We start from the raw sequence: 13913 nt of genomic DNA, 5'->3' as shown, positions 1-13913 counted from the left end.
ACAGTATTTAATAGTTCCCTTTTCAGTAACAAACATCTAGTGGTGACATTTTTTGCCCCCCAAAATGCTATGTTTTTCAAAAGCCTGTGTGACACAAGCTGAACTGTCACAGTTCCAGTCTGTTTATATGGGTTACACCATGTGTACTGTATGAATCTGGCCAGGTTGTTTTTGTTTAAATGTCCCTTTACATATTTCCAGCTTCATAGCAGCATCTAGTAATATGAATTCTGGTTTGTGAAATGACCAGCTTCTGGAATATTGGTGGAGCTTGCATAATACTGCTCTATTCATTCTCTAGGTGACCGCAGAACACTCCCTGGCTATCTCCATCAGTCCCCTAAGAGAATGAAGTATGTGGCAATGCCTAAGCTCAACTGGTGCTCCAGTCACTTGTGGAACTTGAGACCTCAGTTCTCGAGATTGGTCAGAGTCTCAATGATCAGGTGACAGGTCCACTTTTTAAAGGGAAGCTGAAACCACAATCATGCTGCAGAGTACTCTGCAAAATCGATGTTTCATCTGCTCTACCAGCATGTGGAGTACAGAGCCCATATACTTTCTGTGGATGGATCTGTACTCCACATGCTGGAAAAGCTGAGCCAATTAAACCCTACCCTGCAGTGCACTCTCAGAAAAGCTGCTGCACAATCATGGTTTAGGTCCCCTTTAATTAAATCCCCAATGACTAGTGTTGAGCGAACTTCTGTTTTAAGTTCGGCATCTAAAGTTCGGCTTCCGGTTAGCGGAGAATCCCGATATGGATTCCGAATTCCGTGGTAGCGGAATCAATAATGGCCATTATTAATTCCGCTACCACGGACCACAACGGAATTCGGAATCCATATTGGGATTCTCCACTAACCGGAAGCCGAACTTTAGACGCCGAACTTAAAACAGAAGTTCGCTCAACACTACCAATGACCATTTTTAGCACCATCTTGCTACACAGTTCTGCCCCATTGTGTGAACCCATGCTAACCATTCCTAAATAAATTTTCATTAAAGTAATAGTATCTCTAAGGATTAAGTGAGTCCATCAGAAAAGGGCACTGTAACCAAAACTCCTAGAATCCAACGAAAACTTCATACCATCCATGACTTATAACTGTGCAGCTACAGTCTAGTCCATCATAGGTATAAATCCCAGATACTAATTTATTTTGGACATCAGCAGATACAAATAAGTAGCGGTAGGTCAAACACATTAACTGCAAAGTCACTGGTGCTGATCAAGTGTCCTCAAACATCAGTCCTACCTTTGAGAAAGGGACATAAAATAAACATGTACAGTATAAGAAATACTATATATATATATATAAAAATACTATTGTACAAACCAAATTCAAAATTGCACCATAAATGAAATGTTGCGTTTCTCCCCAAAATATGTAATTTCTCTGTGTATATAGTTAATGCTTTCCATCAGAAGGCTATAATCACTGTACACCTAACAAATACAACATTTAAGAAACTTTTTGATAATCTTTACCATAAAGTCCCTAAAACCCCATCCTAATATAGTGTAAACATTAGCAAGTCAAGTGGTAAGCAAACGTGGTGCTGACATGGTGGCTATACGCGGTATGTAGTGTCATGTGCAACAGGAACGCCTGTTCTTCCTTTCATCTTGGATTACATACCATGGTGTTTATGTCACACTCTTTAGCATGAATTCTGCCGGTATATTTTGCTTTGATAATGGATAAGCATGCCACAAGGATATTTGTAGTTACAGTTATAATGGACGGCAACTGTAAGAATATAGGATGGTTTAGAAAAGATCTTAGTGAGCTCCATTAATGCACATTGTACATGATATGCTAGGAAAGTTCTGTATACATTTAATGAAATAGTGGCAAATATAGGCAAGTTTTGCTGAAAAGAAAGTGAGTATAGCAGTCTACTGGCTTCCATGGTCTGAGGGCAAGGAGATCTATCACTGGACATGGTTCTATGATTGTCCGAAGCGACAATTACTGCACTTTCAGTGTAATTCCAGCATCTATATAAAAAAAGGTTATGCAATATTTGATGTGTCAAATGCCCTTTTGGGGCACCTAAGTCTATTAACTAAACCTAAGACCTATCTCTTTGGAAGTGAAATGGTTATGAATGCTGCGTTTTCTTTTAACTTTCTGCATTATTGCACTCAAAATGGCTAAAATGGGGGCGGTTCAAAACATCATGGCTGAAACAGCGTTCCTGCCTGGTAAAATATCTACCGGCTGACACTTTATACATAGTTTTAGTCTAGGTTCTTGTAAGCTTGGTTGTAGTATAAAGGTATTTCTATACCGATATATCAATTTCCTCATAACTCCATTTAGGCCTCATGCACACGACCGTTGTGTGCATCCGCGGCCGTTGTTCCGTTCTCCGCTTTTTTTCGCGGACCCATTGACTTTCAATGGGTCCGTGGAAAAATCGGAAAATGCACCGTTTGGCTTCCGCGTCCGTGATCCGTTTTTCCAGTCCGTGAAAAAAATATGACCTGTCCTATTTTTTTCACGGACAACGGTTCACGGACCCATTCAAGTCAATGGGTCCGTAAAAAATCACGGATGCACACAAGATAGTCATCCGCGTCTGTTATCCGTGTCCGTGATCCGTGTCTGTTTTTCCTATCATTTTCAATGCAAACTTGACTTAGTTTTTTTTTTCACTTTTCATGTCCGTGGATCCTCCAAAAATCAAGGAAGACCCACGGATGAAAAAACGGACACGGATCACGGAACAACGGAAATCGTTTTTGCGGACCGCAAAAAAAATGTCCGTGTGCATGAGGCCTTACCATTAGGATTTCCATTTTTGCAATTTCACTGTGTTGTGAAGGCTTTAGTAACGGACTATTACTCTGTACAACACATCAACCCTTCTCCCAATCAGTTGGAACATAGATTACGTCTTCTTGGTACAAAGTGGCTGGTGAAAATTATCTAGATAAGGGAAAATTGCCTACCCCATTTTAAGAACAATCATTTGAGGCCTCATGCAAACATACTGTGGCTCCGTGATGTACAGAGACATAACAAAGCTCCGGCAGAGGTACAGTTGTAGGCCTATGGAAGCATTCAGAGTTTTTTTTTCCTACACAATGCTCTATCGCAGTGTTCCTCAACTCCAGTCCTCAGGGCCCACCTGCCGGTGATGATTTCAGGATTTCTTTAGTACTGGGAATTAGTGTCCATGCATCAGGACTTACCATTCTGCGGGATATACTCAAATCATGACCAGCAGATGGGCATGGCACCAGACTGCGTCTGAATGGCAGCACACAGAGGATGTGCTGCTCCATACCAGGAATTCCTACAGCCTCCATATGCTGATGTCAGACTTTGTGCAAATAAAATAATAGCAGTTATCTCTTTGGTAAGTCTCACATTTTGCAAGTGCCTGAAAATAAGACTTGATAGCAAAATACCTAAAGCTCCATGTGCAACCTGCAGATTTCCAAAGTGTTGTATGCATATTGCATACAATACCTCTGCAGAGGAAGATACATATATATATTCCAGTCTTCATGGATATCTCAATATTACTCTGTACCTAATATTACCGAAGCCATCTTTGCATCTTGTGGGTTCTATTATGGTCATTCAGTATATCTGCCTTCTTTGCCTATGAACTGCACTGCTGTCTAGTCTCTACTCGTTAGCGGTCATTACTGGGCCATATGTAAAACTGATATCCCTTCTTGGTCTTGTGTCTACAATACATCATATCCCATAGAACACTCTCCTTTGTGGAACTGATGCTAGCAGTTAAAGAGAATGCATTGCATAGACTTAAGCCCCTTTTGCAGGACACTGATCAGCTGGACTGATGTTAACATGAACTTTCATTCCATGTAAACAAGCCCTGCAATCACCCTATGAAGAAAACAAACCGTATCTTACTGGATCAAAAGTAATAAATGTTGTGCAACCCCCTCAACAGAATATATAACAACAAAAATGGGTGACCTTGTTAAAGCTTAACTTTTAATCAACACTAGATTTAAAATAATAGCCCATAAGTTTAATAATATACAAGAATATGTGCCTAAATTACCAGTGCTCAGTAAAAGAGGAACAGTCTTCCCACAGTCTGTATAAATAAAACTCACCTATCTGGGTATCCCTACCAATTTCCCTATGCAGCCTAGTGACTGTCCAGCTTCGTCAATAGAGGTGTCGGCTTCCAAATCCTGCACTATACGTCTGATGCTGTTACTACTTAGACTCAGCTTGGATTGATAGTCCCCTGATGATCTGGCGACAGCCAGTGAAACGCGTAGGGACAAACAGGCCCGACACTGGGGTCTCCCCCCACCTCTATTGACGAAGCTGGGCAGTCACTAGGCTGCATAGGGGAATTGGTAGGGATACCCAGATAGGCGAGTTTTATTTATCCACTGGGATAACCCTCAATAGGGTGATTGTGGTGCTCCTCTAACAGGTATAAGGCCAGGTCAAGTAGGGTAAGATAAGGGTCAGAGACCCAGGACTGGAATCATGGAGACCCCAGTGGTGGCACCACTTTGAAAGACCGTTCCTCTTTTACTGAGCACTGGTAATTTAGGCACATTCGTACAGCACATATTCTTGTCTATTATTGTACTTATGGGCTATTATTCTATATCTAGTGTTGATTAAAAGTTAAGCTTTAACAAGGTCACCTATTTTTGTTGTTATATAATCACCCTATGAACCATAAAATGCCCCTTTGTCATGGATCGTATCTTTTACATGACCATAGAAATCACTGTGTAAAACAATGTAATTATGTGAGGAGGGGTTTGAACAAACAATTGCAAGAATGATCATTCATTAAAACCACTCCCAATGATTGTCCTGTGAAAATGGAAATAAAAATAGAGTGCAGACTGACTTATATCGTAGACTGGTGCTCAGCTGGGCAATCATCTACCCATGTGAAAGGACCCTGACATTTGCAGCCACTTTATGTAGCTAATCTCATACGAGGGATGTCAGTCGCAGTTCATCAGGGTTACATCAGTTAAAGTGCCATGGCATTCCATGTTCAGGGGAGACTTCTTTGTGGCTGATCTCTGCCAAGAATACAATGAATGTTCATATTCATGGAGGGATGATGAGGAAACCATCCTTGGCCTATGGCAGCACAGCATGCATCTTCATTTGGAAAACTAAAAATAAGTTTATTCTTTCCATTAAAAAGTCTTCAAAGTATTAAACCACTTATGGCTGGACAGTTATACTCCACCGCAAAACCAGTCTTCTCAGCGTTTGATGACAACCTGTTCATATGCTCCTGCGCCAACCCCCCTAAAAAGAATGCAGAGGAGGTGGTGAGACGTGGACAACTTTTTTTTTGATGGACAAGAACTTTTTAACCTTTGTGTTTAAGGGGTCATGTAGGATTTTCTAAAGTTAGCACTCTTATTCAATAAGACTTAAAGGGAACCTGTCACCAGTTTTATGGTGTCCTAACTAAGGGCAACATAAATAAGTGACTGGTTCTCTTAGCAAAATGCTGGTTCACTTTCTTTAATTGACCCAGTCAATCTGCCAACATCTTGTATTGAAAAGCTCCAGCTCATAATGATGAGTCCTGAATATTCATGAGCTCCTGACTCTCCCCTCCTACCTGCTGCTGATTGACAGTTTTTTTCCATATGAATCAGAAGCAGGTGGGCAGGGGAGTGGCAATAGCTCTGAATTAAAAAAACGCTGGACTCAAATCAGCTCATTAGCATGCGGCATCTTTGTGTGTATATTATGAGGTAACCATCTGTCACGCCAGTAAGTGAATACATCTAAGGTACTTTTAGTAGTTAATGATTGTATATAATTAGTTAGATTATAATCAAATATCCACATGACAGGTTCCCTTTAAAGAGGACCTTTCATCAGCATCAAGTATGTAAACTGAATATACATACATGGAGAGCGGCGCCCAGGGATCCCCCTGCACTTACTATTATCCCCGGGCGCCGCTCCGTTCTCCGGTTACAGGCTCCGGTAAAGTCATAGTTAGGCTCCACCCATTTGAGCCTGCCGCGGTCTCCTTCTCCTATGCTGTAGCGCTGGCCAATCGCAGCGCTCAGCTCTTAGCCATGCTATGAGCTGAGCGCTGCGATTGGCCAGCGCTACAACATAGGAGAAAGAGACGCCGGCAGGCTCAAATGGGTGGAGCCTAACTATGACTTTACCGGAGCCTGTAACCGGAGAACGGAGCGGCGCCCGGGGATAATAGTAAGTGCAGGGTGATCCCTGGGCGCCGCTCTCCATGTATGTATATTCAGTTTACATACTTGATGCTGATGAAAGGTCCTCTTTAAGCCGCCCATACAGCTAAACACTCATTCAGCCGATAGTTATCTCTCCGGACTCCCCCAATACACATGAATTCATACAGCTAGTCACCTCTTCCAGGAGCTAAGCTTATCTCTCCAAGAACAAAAGCACTGGACATGTTGAAATTTAACTGCCTTAGGCTACTTTCACACCTGCGTTAGGTGCGGATCCGTCTGGTATCTGCACAGACGGATCCGCACCTATAATGCAAACGCTTGTATCCGTTCAGAACGGATCTGTTTGCATTACCATGAACAAAAAAAAATATATAGTTTTTTTTTTTATTCATGATAATGCAAACGGATCCGTTTTGACTTACACTGAAAGTCAATGGGAGGCGGATCCGTTTTCAATTGCACCATATTGTGTCAGTGAAAACGGATCCGTCCCCATTGACTTACATTGTAAGTCAGGACGGATCCGTTTGGCTCAGTTTCATCAGACGGACATCAAAACGCTGCAAGCAGCGTTTTGGTGTCTGCCTCCAGAGCGGAATGGAGGCAAACTGATGCATTCTGAACGGATCCTTATCCATTCAGAATGCACTGGGGCTAAACTGATCCGTTTTGGGCCGCTTGTGAGAGCCCTGAAACGGATCTCACAAGCGGACCCAGAAACGCCAGTGTGAAAGTAGCCTTATCTGTCTCTCCTGTAATATCTGCCATAGGGGGACAGTCTGTCATACACATTGGATGGTTGACTGCTTCGATATTAATCTAATGTGCATGGCTAACTTAGAAGTTAAAATTTTAGGTGTTTAAAAAACTGGAGGGAGTATTTTTTATTTTTTTTAATACAGTAGGTCAGACTTAAGCAAGTTTACAGGTGCACTACATTTATCACAAGGGGTTATGCTGTATGACAAATTTGGTTCATCTTAACACGTTAGTACAATTTTATCTCACTTTGCACCACCTATTGGGTGTATTAACTCGTTCCAAAGTTTTGGTGCAACTTATTACATATTAAAGGGGTTATCCAACCCCTATAATGACCCCTCCCCCCCTAATGGCCAGGCCCCTCATATAGGTTACACTAAACGCACTCCCGGGCCCTCGAGTCACTCCTGCTCCCCGTATGGCTGTCACTGCATCTCCCCGTCGCACAGATCTAAACATCAGGGGGTGGTTGTGAGGTGTCTGGGGGTAGCCAATAGCAGGCCGCGACGGGGACGAGCCTCCCTAGCATCGTGGGTGACACTAGGGAGGCTTGTCCCCGTCATGGCCTGCTATTGGCTAATCTCCACCCCCTCCGAAACCGCTCTTCAGCAGCACATCTCCACAGGTAAACAGGGTATCTGCTTCCGCCATGATTTTAATTGCATGGGGGAATAGTGATCAACGATCATTCATCCCCATCCAGTTTTCATCAGCCTACAGTGGGTTTTCTGGGAATTAATAAAATAATTGAAAAAACGTAATACCTTATTATAAAAATCGCTCATTTTGTTTAGGGAGAAATCAGGGGAAATAAAATGCCCACCGTTTTATTAGTACACACAAAACCCATCCTAATCACACAGAGGGACAATAGAGCTAAAGAGCTGCCTCATCCTCCGCTCTACTTGTCAAGGATTATGATCCTGAATACTGATGATACGATCTTCAGATGTTTCTCTGTAGAAATGGAGTTCATGAGGTGACATGAAGTACAGAGAAGACGGACAGGTCAGACTGTGGAGATGTGTTGCTGTGGTAATGGAGACTGCATACAAGAGCTACTGCTCATTACCACATCCCCACCGCGTCTCTGTCCTTCATGTCTCCTCATGGACACCATTTCTACAGATCTTGAGCTCAAGATCTTATCATCACTATTCAGGATCATAAAAGTAGGAGAGGCGGATGAGGCAGCTCTGTAGCTCTTTTGTCCTGCTGTGTGATTAGGACAGGTTTTGTGTGTACTAATAGAGCGGCAGCCATTTTATTTTCGCTGATTGCTCCATTGACAAAACAAGCCATTATAACTAATGTAAGGTATTTGGTAATGTATTTATAATAAAGTATTCTTTAAGTATTTTTAGTAATTTTATTTTATTAATTCCCGAAAAGCCTCTTTAAATGAGCGTTGATCGACTTGGGTTTAATTGTTGATCGGCGCTCATTATGGCTCACATGTGACTGCATAAAATGACCGTTAGTCATATAACATTTACCTGTTTGGTAAGTGATGACTTCCCAGAGCAGTGCTCCCTCCAGGACCTACAAACAGCCTTAGACCTTCCTCTACAAGGAAAAAAGAAAAATGATATTAATACTTACAATAATCACATGTACAGGACACAAGTATACTCATCAGGCAGTGACTAGAGACTTCTAGATAGTTAGACTGAGGGAGGTGGCTCCTTCTGTCTCTAGTGAACGCATTTGCAGGCTGCTGATGCATTGCCATGACAGCTGGGGCCTAACAAAAGCCTAATAGACAGCCTGTTACTGTTATAGCGATAAGCTAAAATGCATTGGCATACAAGGTATACAATGCATTATAAAAATTCCCCTAAAGTGGCACTAAAAACCAACACTCCGAAACGCGTTTGGTGCTTAATCTATTGACTTGCATAGTGGGGACACAACCATAATCCACACTTACTGGACTTTGCTTATTGGAAGATGAAAAAAGATTAAAGAATACGGATTTCAATACCCGAAAGACACAATACTTGGAGAGGAACGCCTACAGGATCAAGGAAGAGGCAAGCATCCAATCTTGCTGCACCCGAAAAAAATCCATCGAATGTGCGTGACTCGATTACTACAGTGCCTGGGTTAACTATCGAATCCGGGTTCGAAAGTAACGACACGTGGGACGCCAAAAGTCAAGTCCGATACACGTGGAATGCCATATACAAGATCTCCATACCTTACAGCGGATTATATGACCACTGCTACAGCACTTATCAGCAGAAGGCCGCAAACTAGCTTCTATACATAAAGCTAAGTAAAGATTCCTATCATTTATTTGTCGAACATTGCTGTTGTGCCGGTTTTAATACCATTCGAAAATGTGGGACGCCACAAAATGGTTTTAATATAGACGGCCTAAGACTATACGAATATATATAATGACAAAATATCGAAAGTCCCCACAATTGCAGATTTAGGACCCTAATCTACCTATAGCGTTGACCTGCATTTTTGTGGTATCGGAGATTTTAATTGGAACTCCCTCTTCCCACCATCCTAACTTTACTATATTGCTCGTTTGATTGCCATTTTATGTATTATTTTATGCCTTGATGATACGCCTTTTATTGTGTGTTTTACTTTTGCTGTTTTTACTATTCCAGTTTTCTATTTTAGATTGTGTTCAATAAATCGGTATACCGTATATTCGAATTCCTATGTTTCGATGTGACTCCATATGTTGAGTGCCCTTCTACACATCATTACTTTAAAAGGGTAATAAAGTTTAAACAAAAAAAAGTGGTAAATAAACCGGACATTCAGGGCAAATATGCGGTACTGCCAGGTTTGTCCTGTTTAATATACAGTACATGTTATTTAAAGGGAACCTCGGGAAATTCGGCTTTGCAGCGAGTCAAATTTTTCCTGAAATGCGGATCAAAGTCAATTAGTTTGTCTTCAATTCGCTCAACACTACCCGTGTACTTTGCAAATATGTCACTTCAGTAAATGGCATTTATCATGTAGGGAAAGATCATTCAAGACACTTGCTAATCTATTGTGACTGTCCATATTGTCTCCTTTGTTAGCTGGATTCATTTTTCCATCATATTATGCACGTCTCGTTTCCATGGTTACAACCACCCTGCAATTCAGCACCGGTAGCCCTGCTTACACATTACAGAATTAAAAACACCAGCCTATGTGCGCTCCCACAGTTCCAGCCACCAGAGAGGCCGGCGCATTTTCCTATAATATGCAAGCACGGCCGCCGCTGATTGATTGCAGGGAGGTCGTAACCATGGAAACGAGACGTGTATAATGTGATGGAAAAATTATTCCAGCCAGCAAAGGAGGCAATATGGACAATCACAATACATTAGTAAGTACCTTGTACTTTGTACCTTGTACTAACTTTCTCTACATGATAATTGCCACTTGCTGAAGTGACACAACCCCTTTAAATGCAAAAAATAAAAGCAGAAGTGCTCTCTTTTTTCCTTTAAAGGGGTTGTCCGCTTTTTAAAATTGATGACCTATCACATAATGCGTCGAGCAAGTGTAATTACAACTCTGCAGTCCCCATTCACTTCAGTGGGACGGCTCCTTCCTATAGAACGGAGCTGTCCCATTAAAGTGAATGGGGACTGCGGAGTTGTAATTACACTTACTCCCTGCTGCAATGTTGACGGCCAGCAGGTAAACAGTGAAATGTGCTGCGTTCTCTCCAAACAGCTGTTCGGCTCAGTGATGGCAGTCGGGCCCCCGCCGATCTTTTATTCATGACCTATCCTGAGAATGTCATCAATATAAAAAAATAAAATCAGACAAGGGGGCGTGGCTTGGCTGCCGAGGGTAATACCCACGTGAGTGAGCAGCTCCTGCACCACAGCGACTTCTTCTCAGCAAAACCTCTGCCCAGACGCTTCTATCTAACTGTCTCACCGCCTAAATCTCTCCCTGACATCATGGGGAAAAACAAGCGGACCCTACCAAGGTTCAACAGCGCAAACCTGGAGTCTTTCTTTGAGAAGAGGAAAAGCAAAGATGACGCCGACTCCCACAGCAAGGCCGCGTCTCTCCCCTCTATACGCAGCATGTCCCCTGCACTATCACCAGGATCGCTATCCCCGCCAGCGAGACCGGACTCCCCCTCTTCCCTGGAGCCCTCCATACCTTCACTCCCTCCAATGCCTGAAGAAGTCAGGCCTTCGCCATGCCAGGGATGGACATTCAGCATGGCGCACAGCAGGAGCAGACTGCAGCGTCTCCGTCTAGCAGTCTCAAGAAGCAGAAGCCAAGGCTGGAAAACCCAGATATTTCACAGGTCATTGCCTCCTCAGGGAGTTACCCAAACTCCGATGCTCAAGCTGACTCGTTCCTTAGCTTCCCTACCTCAGATAAGCCACCCACAGAGGCGACTCTAAAACAGATGTTAATGGCGTTAAAAGCCTCAATACAGCAAGATATTGTCTCAGTGATTCACCCAGTATCTGCTAGAATGCAGGAGTTTTGCATGTGGAGACAAAAATGGGTGATTTCGCCACTTCTCAGAACACAGTGATAGACATCTATAATGACATTGCGGAGGAGGTAGAGGCTATTAAAAGAAAGATGGCGGACTTTGAAGATTGTTCACGTAGAAACAACATACCTGAAGATTTGCTGTCCCAAGACCTGTCTGCTTACATAAAAAGGCTCTTTCGCAAACTCCTGCCAGAGCTAACGGAACATGATCTTATTATAGACAGGGCTCACAGAGTCCCAGGGCCAAAACATCTAGGACCTGACACCCCTAGAGACACCCTGGCGAGAATCCACTTTTTTTTATGTCAAAGAAGCTATAATGTCTGCTGCCAGGAAAGCTGGTACCCTGCCCTCTCTTTTTCAGTCAGTAAAAATATTCGCCGACCTGTCTGCAATGACCCTAAGACAAAGGCGCACTCTCCTGCCTATTACATTGTCCTTAAGCAATTCCAATATAGCTTATCGTTGGGGATTCCCCTTAAAGCTACTGATATCTAAAGATGGACACTTTCATGTTGTTCACACCATTGAGGAAGGCTTACTCCAGGACTGGAAAATCCCATTGTCTCATCCAGAATCCGGGACTTCCACTACTCTTCCCTCAATTCCACAAGAATGGAAACGAGTGTCCTACAGAAAAAGCCGCAGGACCTAAGGAGCTTCACAGAGGCTTTATAAAAATTCTCTAACTAATACTCATAACCCTTTATTGCAGGTTTTGTCGCCTTCGAAGCTCCTCTTGCGGAGAAACACTGCTTTCCCTGCTGTGCTTTTTTCACAGGTGCTGCCTCTTCACTCTCCTTGATGGGAGCTGGACCATCTTAAAGCTTCTATACTCTCGGCTTCCTTGCAAGAACCTTTGCCCTACCTAGCACCAAACGTGTAACAACATTCTGGTCACTATGTCTTTATTTCTGTTTTTACACTGGTTGTGTTTCTTTCTGTTGACCTTTTTAAAATGTTTAAAGAAACATTATATTGATTCTCTCAGGCAGTGCCCCAATTCCATCAAGAGGTGCCACTCTACATTATGTGGATCAAAATAATGTCATTGAATGTCAAGGGATTGAACTGCCCTCAAAAAAGGGCATTTGTGTGGAGGGAGGCATTGACCCTGGAGGCTGACGTTTTATGCATTCAGGAGTCCCATCTCTTAAATAATGATGCTCATTGAATCAAACACCATCTGTTCCCTAACAAAACCCACTCACACTACTACAAAAAAGCCAGTTGAGTCTTCATAGCCATTAAGAACTCAGTCTCCTTTACACTCATCTCTCAAAAGGTGGATCAGAGTGGGAGATACATTATTATGGTTTGTTCTATAAACAATATTGTTTACACCTTAGTCAACATCTACACTCCTAATGAGCGTCAGCTATCTTTTCTACACAAAGTAATGAGACATGTCCATAAACTTAAAAAGGGTAAGCTAATTTTGTGTGGGGACTTCAATTCCATAATAGACCCCTCCTTGGATCCTACCAACCCTTCTAGACGCTCTACAAGTGATCTATCCTCCTTTATCCGCTCTGAGGGCCTCATTGACCTATGGCATGCACAACATAGTCACGAGAGAGACTACTCCTTTTTTTCCCCTTTTCATGGGTCATATTCCCGTATAGACCTATTTTTGGTGGACCATGCCACTCTTTCATATCACATCCTCTAAAATTGGCCTTATCAGTGGGTCAGACCATGCCCCCATCATGATTACTTTAGAAGACCAATACCAGCACCAAATGGCCCCAGTGTGGAGGAATAATACCTTTTTATTTAGTATCCATATTTATAACGCGGAGCTCACACAGTCACTGCAGGAGTACTTCCTTTTCAATGAGGGTTCTGCATCAGACCCTTTTATAATTTGGCAAGCCCGCAAGGCCTTTATTCTTGGCTTGCTTATTAAAATAAACTAAAATAAATAAGCAACAACCATCTTATCCAATCTCAGAAGAATTAAGGCTAGAGAGGGATAAACTGAGATCAGTGCTACTACAGGACTATGAAAAGGGATTACTTAGGTTAAAATCTAAATATTATGCACAAGGTAATAAAGCTGGACGACTGTTAGCTACCCTGTTTCCCCGAAAATAAGACAGTGTCTTATATAAATTTTTGCTCCCAAATATGCGCTAGGTCTTAATTTCAGAGATGTCTTATTTTTCCAGGACACAGGGGGATCAGAAGGGGGAATCAAAATGGCACAGGAGAATCAGAGGGGGGGATTACCATTTTAGTACCCCCTTCTGATCCTCCTGTGTCATTTTGATTCCACCCTCTGATCCCCCTGTGTCATTTTAAGTGATCCCCCTCCCCTGTGCCAGCGGACAGTGGATTATTTAGTCTCTCCCCCCCTCCCACCTTCACCAGACATCCCCCACCACTTTATCAGACACCCCCCCCTCCCCCCAACTCAGTCACCCCTGTGTGTCCGTGCCAG

The 13913-nt window shown here is 42.7% G+C and overlaps 1 protein-coding gene across 2 annotated transcripts in view; it reads right to left on the bottom strand.

Annotated features, from left to right (window-relative positions):
- Positions 1-2795: 2795 nt before the first annotated feature.
- FAM102B (family with sequence similarity 102 member B) overlaps positions 2796-13913 on the bottom strand; it is an 85032-nt gene continuing 73914 nt past the window's right edge. The window contains exons 10-11 of one of the 2 annotated variants that reach the window (XM_040407562.1): positions 8476-8545; positions 2796-5288 (exon numbers count right to left, since the gene is read on the bottom strand). In XM_040407562.1, the coding sequence (XP_040263496.1) occupies positions 5243-5288; positions 8476-8545 (116 nt within the window). In that variant the 3' untranslated portion in view covers positions 2796-5242. The remainder of the gene's footprint in view (positions 5289-8475; positions 8546-13913) is intronic. The other variant, XM_040407563.1, reaches the window with a different exon arrangement.

The sequence above is a fragment of the Bufo bufo genome, chromosome 9 (genome assembly GCF_905171765.1).
Source record: "Bufo bufo chromosome 9, aBufBuf1.1, whole genome shotgun sequence".
Taxonomy (NCBI): Eukaryota; Metazoa; Chordata; class Amphibia; order Anura; family Bufonidae; genus Bufo; species Bufo bufo.
This window is presented reverse-complemented; position numbering and strand designations above follow the sequence as displayed.